Raw genomic sequence first — 6,000 nt, forward strand, 5'->3', positions numbered from 1 at the left:
TGATTTTTTTATTGGAGGGGGGATATCGGAGTGCCAACTAAAGTTTTGCACACAGGCGCATCTCCCCCCCCCCGACTCCCATCAAACAGCAGATGAATGTTGTCACCCACATGCCAGAATTCCGGTGAATAAGAAGACAGCCAGCACCATCCTCAAGGTATGTCCAAATTTTCCCTCTTATATTCTTCATATATTTGTAAAACTTCAGTGATGCCCTAGAACTGAGTAAAAAGCCAATGACATTACAAAAAGGGGCACTCCTAAACAAAAATAGGCTAAATAGCCATAAAATTAATATTTTTTTTATTTTTTGCATCCATTTGCCCAGTGTATCTAATTGCAAATTGTTAGAATGGGGTTGCTGATAATACTCCATTTAAGAAATGCACTTCATGCTTAGAGAATGAGTTGCGAGGGGGGGGGGGGGGGGGTATAGGTTCACACACACACACACACACACACACACAAAGTTCATGATAATAAAACAGAACTATAGGAGAGAATAACTACTATTTGGGGTTTTTTTTTTGGTCAAATATATTTATTTTAAACTAAGTTATACCAACTAGTTTCACCAACTGTGGCTGTTGGCTTCATCAGGGTAAAGATTATATAAATGTAAGAACACTTAAACGCTAAAAAACTGTTTGCATTGAAACCATAAATAGACCATACAATTGCATTTAAGTTATGTAATTCACACATAAGTTATACATTTAATAGAACCTTGTTTATTTACAGATAATGCTTTTTTTGAAATCCTGTTTTACAGATTGTAGAATAGGGATTATTTTTGTTTTTGGGGAAGAGAAATTAGTGTAGGATGAAGTTGAATATAACTTTTATTTTCATAAAAAGAAATGCGAAGCTAACAGGAGGAGTTGCATATGCAACTTTTCCTGTTAACTTTGCATTTCTTTTTATTTTTGGTAATTTTTAAATGTCTAGCAAAAGCACTTTCAATTGCATTGAGCCTGATAAGAACAAGGAAAGTAAAGTCATTATTAAATTGCTTAATTTAATAATAATTGCTTTAAGAAAATGACACAATAAATATTGCTTCTGCTAGACCTTCAAGTGCAGAAATATTATTGGCACATTACATTAATCCATGGCAAAAAAGCATGTAATCTGCAAGTATCTTATAGTTAGTCAACTGTATTGCAGATATGGCACTCTTGCACCAGAGTAAGCACTATCATGTTCCATAGAGATAAACATGCTTTGATAACTGGTTTACTTGATATTTTTGATGATACACAAATAACTCATAAAATCAACTGTAAATGTCTCACAGGCTATGAGACAAATGGCTTAAATTCAGTTTTGTATTGTGTTGCTTAATATTTAACTAATCTTCGTTTCATGGAAAAGGACAGGAAATGCTTAAATGTAGGTAAAAACAACCAGAAATGATAAATACACTATGTATTTATCATTTTGGATAGTTTTATCTCATTTATTTCCTAAGAATCAGTCAAGGCATGTCTTGTAGTTGAAAAAATTTTTAATTTTGACAATTTCTATATGTACTATAAATTAATTGAAAACTTCATGCATAATTTAATGTATTATTCGTTTTGTTTTCAGCCTGTGAAATGTGAAATTAAACACGAAGATGGGAAAAAGGAAACAATTCTACTAAATCATACAATGAATGAGACACAGCTTGAATGGTTTAAAGCTGGTAGCGCACTTAATTGTATGGCAGATATGAAAAAAAATTAAGGGTTGGCAGTTTCTATTTAAATTAAATTATAGGACACTGAAGGAGTAAAAGGGACCTAGGAGCCTGCAATAAAAAAAGTTGTGTACTATATATGCAGTAACAAACTTTTAAACAGTTTGATCACATTACGTGAAAATTTACTGCAAGTTTGCAGCAGTCTTTCAGCAGCTAGTCTAATGTGGTAACTATTATGAACATCGCTGAATAGAAATATTCTGTAGATAGTCTTTGTACAGTAGTGAGGGGAGGGATAAATTTTGTATTTTAAAAAATATCATGATAAATTATTGAATCAGTTGTGGAGGGTGCTCACAATCACTTTGCAGCTCTGAATGCTGTAATGACATGAACTAAACAAATTTTTATATTTTTTGTCAAAAGTAAAAGAACTGTTGATTGGCTTTTGACTCTTATTTAAAACATAGGTATACATTAAAGTTCTAGATGATTTAGCATACATACAAAGCCACTAGAAATCTTATTGTTGTATTTGTTAAATACATTGCTTGGAAAGATCAAAGGACACCATAGTGTGAGGAACAAGCAGTCAAGTCACCCACATTAATAAGATGTAGGACCTCCTTTTGCTGAAATGAATGCAGTGATCAATGGAGATTTTAGACCATTATTCCTGTAGGCATATAATCATTTCCTGGATTTTTCAGGGCTCTGTGGAGCCCAATCAAGTGTGGTGATATTCATGTCCACAAACTATACAGTTACACTGGCAGTCTTATGACACGGGACAACACCATCTTGCTGAAAGAGACGGCAATGTGATAATATGGTCTTGTTCATCCTGGTTTGGCCTCGGACCTCTGTTTATGGTCAGTTCCGTAAAAATGCCACAAAGTAGGAAGCATTCCTACTGCCTCGGACCATAAACAGAGGTCCGAGGCCAAACCAGGATGAACAAGACCATATTATCACATTGCCACCTCCGAATTTCATAGTTGGGATTTCTTGCATATTGTGGTTCCACCATTGAAACCCATGTCACGAGCCTCGGTTCTGAATGTTTTCATCAAAATTCATGTTCCAGTCGATGCCTGGAACTACTCATTCATTGTTAGTTGATGAATGGCAGTATTTACATATTATCCTTCATAGCATCCTACAGTCACATTCACCGAATGTGGAGGGTCATCCACTTCAGGTAGCACTTGCAGTTGATTTCCTTTGCTTCCATCTCAGTATGGTATCACTGGTTGTTGATCTGAGATAGCCCAATTCGTCAACAATTTGCTGAACAGATAGGCCTGCCACATGAGATCCTAACATAACGGCTCTTTCAAACTCCATCAATTTCCTTCTTGCAGCCATTATACCCAGACACAGCTGTATTGACTTGGGAGCATCATATTCTTCCAATTTATGCTGGCTACAGACACGACTTGTTACATGGCACGATGCACCTTGTCCATGGGGTATCCATTGACTCTTTCCAAGCAGTGTATATATAATGCTAAATTCCTGGCAATTTCCTGCCTAGAAACATTTACACCTGATAAGTGAGTCAACAGTTGCTCTGAAGTTAGAAATCTTTTACTTAGGGTAAGGGATAAAAAAAGAATATAATGTATTTTCTAACCAAGCAGAAAACAGCCTATCATTTAGATTTTTTTTTTTTTTAATAACATGGTGATAGACTGTGTATGTCTGGATGAACTATCACCTGCAGTACTAATGAATGTACCATGAGTAAGATTTACATCTCTCTCAAAATTTCATGGCAAGAACATACAGAGCCTATTTTTCTCATTTCAGACATTTCTCATCTTTAAACAAGGCTTTTAAATACACACACGTTACGACTTGATAGCCAAGAATAGGAGAAAGAACTGGAATATTGCCATATAAAGTAAATGTAATTTTTCGTGATGCTATGAGCAGAGGAAGTCAATACATGCCTCTCTAAGCCCAGTAACAATGTTATTTGGTTATAAAGATCTGTTTCGTATCTCATATAGAATGTGAAAAATCTTTGTAAAGCAACTTGTGGAATTGACAAGGTTTTCCCTCCTAGAAAACACATACATGTTGGAAGTTTTTCCACTTGGTTATACTATAAAATAAAAAGATACCGAGAAATTATATACTTGGTGTTATACTAATGGTATATATTAAATTATATATATATATATACACACACACACATACACTATCTAACTATCTCTAATCCAGAGTATTTTAATAATAAGGTGTGACACCTTTTGGCTACTTGTATATGAAAGTATGACTTCTGCATTACTTCAACCTTAATATCACCTCTGGGTCTGGCTCCCACTGATGAGATCTCAATAAAGGTTAAAAGTGGTCTGGGTAGTGACCCTTCCCATAATGCTATGCATTATGGGAAGGGTCACTTGCCAGCCTGGTTGGCTGAGTGGTTAGCATATCCACTCTCCAGCCAAAAGGCTGCAGATTCGAATCCCACCATGGACATGGATGTTTGTGATTGTCTTTGAAAATACTAGTGGTGGTCATCAGTAGATGATGTGGTTCACTGTAGTTTATGGATTGAGTGATGGAGACAGAGTGTTTTGGAGTGTGTGTGTGTGTTCCCTATCTTGATGAGTCTTTGGACTCCCTGGAGGTGTCACGTAATAATAATAATTATACGTGTTCATAAGAATGTGTGCTTTGCATTATGGGATACTAAGGCAAGTGATGTGAAGTCATTAGCTTCTATATACAAGTTGCCCCAGTCCTGAAAAATACTTCAGGTGGTGTAGTTTATTTGCTTATACTTGGATAAAGAATTAAACCAAGTATATAATTTCTTGGTATCTTTAATTTATAAGTGACAGGCATGGCAGGTGGTATAGGTTAGGGATTAACTGTCTTATCATAGCAGTTAGGTTTCTATTAAGAAACCTAATTACTTAGCCATGAAAGGCCACAAAGCCTAACACATAAGGAGAAAATGGACAGAGGTGTTCAATGCAACACAGCCTGTAAAAATGAAAACTGCAATCCTTGCTCTAACATCAGCTAATTGTATACTTAATCCTTTGCTATCCATTGATAGAAAGAAAATAGCCTAAGTCATTAAGATTGTATATTAACAGCATTAATCTTCCAGCTAATATAAATAAATAGTGTGCTTGAATGTTACCCTTCACAGTACAAAGCACAAAATTGAAAAACAAGAGATTAGCAAGACTGAGAAGAGAAAGAAGTCAGTAGTCCGAAGTAATAATAAAGGTCAAGCGAACAAATGAGAAGAATGAGTTAAGGAGAAAAAAATGTATGGAGACTCGATAATCCCCTGATTATCGAGTCTCCATAATTCAGGAACAAGAGGAAGTAACAAAATCATGTTTCGCTGACGCAAAAATTCACAATATTAGTCATTCCATCTGGATGCAGAAAGGTAAGGCAAAAGAACTAATTGTCTTGGTTGGCACAAATGATTTGAGAGGCAAGAAGTATTCTGTGAGGGGAGAATGTAAAGGAATTGTTAGAAGAAGCAAAACTGAAAAGCGAGAAGGTGAAGATTGTAAGTCTCCTGCCACACTATGAGAGAGGCGAACTGAGGAGGAGGGTGGCGTTGGTAGCAAATGAATCAATATGTAGGTTGTGCAGAAGAAATGATATAGGATTTGTGGATCTGTAGTTTGTGTGTAACAGAAATGGATTTATATAATGCTGATGGACTGCAGCTAAATAGTTTTGCTGTTAGGTGTTTAGAGAGTGCTTTATTTGCCGAGTATACTGAAGAACAAATTCAGGAAAACTTACACAATTAGAGTAGAAACAGGTGAGTTCGTGTGAAGACACCTATTAGGTGAGTGTGTCAGAATGATGAAGTGCAGAATCTGGTCTCTCAAGCAAGAATATTGAATAGGGTATCCACCTTTACTTCAAATTCAGGAAGTAAAGGTAGATGGGGGGGGGGGGCCTAAAGAAATGCTGCAGTTTCTATATATTAATGCCAGAAGTATCAGGAACAAGAGGGAGTAGTTTTTGGCATTGGCTAGTGCAATCTCACCAAAGTTTTAGACATTATAGACATTAGTGAGACTTTGCTAAACAGAAGATGATAGAATGTGAAAGGTTTAGTATTTTCAGGGAACACAGAAAAGATAGGATGGGGAAGGGGGGGGATACTGCTTATGATAGCAGATGAATTGCAGCCATAAAGAATAGGAGATAGGGAGAAAGGTGGCTGTTCATTTAAAGCAGTCTGGTGTGAGATCAAGGCTAGTAAGACAAAATATACAGTTGGTTGTTGCTATAGGCCAGGGGATTCCAGATGATCGAGACAA

The 6,000-nt window shown here is 36.1% G+C and overlaps 1 protein-coding gene across 1 annotated transcript in view; it reads left to right on the forward strand.

Annotated features, from left to right (window-relative positions):
• LOC150102982 (aconitate hydratase, mitochondrial-like) overlaps window positions 1-2,130 on the forward strand; it is a 451,613-nt gene extending 449,483 nt beyond the window's left edge. Inside the window, exon 22 of the mRNA XM_090398314.1 lies at window positions 1,591-2,130. Coding sequence (XP_090254440.1) covers window positions 1,591-1,728 — 138 coding nt within the window. The 3' untranslated portion in view covers window positions 1,729-2,130. The remainder of the gene's footprint in view (window positions 1-1,590) is intronic.
• The last annotated feature ends 3,870 nt before the right edge of the window (window positions 2,131-6,000 follow it).

Source organism: Typopeltis vanoorti, chromosome 9 (assembly GCF_054136105.1).
Source record: "Typopeltis vanoorti isolate ZY-2024b chromosome 9, IOZ_Tvanoo_1.0, whole genome shotgun sequence".
Classification (NCBI taxonomy): Eukaryota; Metazoa; Arthropoda; class Arachnida; order Uropygi; family Thelyphonidae; genus Typopeltis; species Typopeltis vanoorti.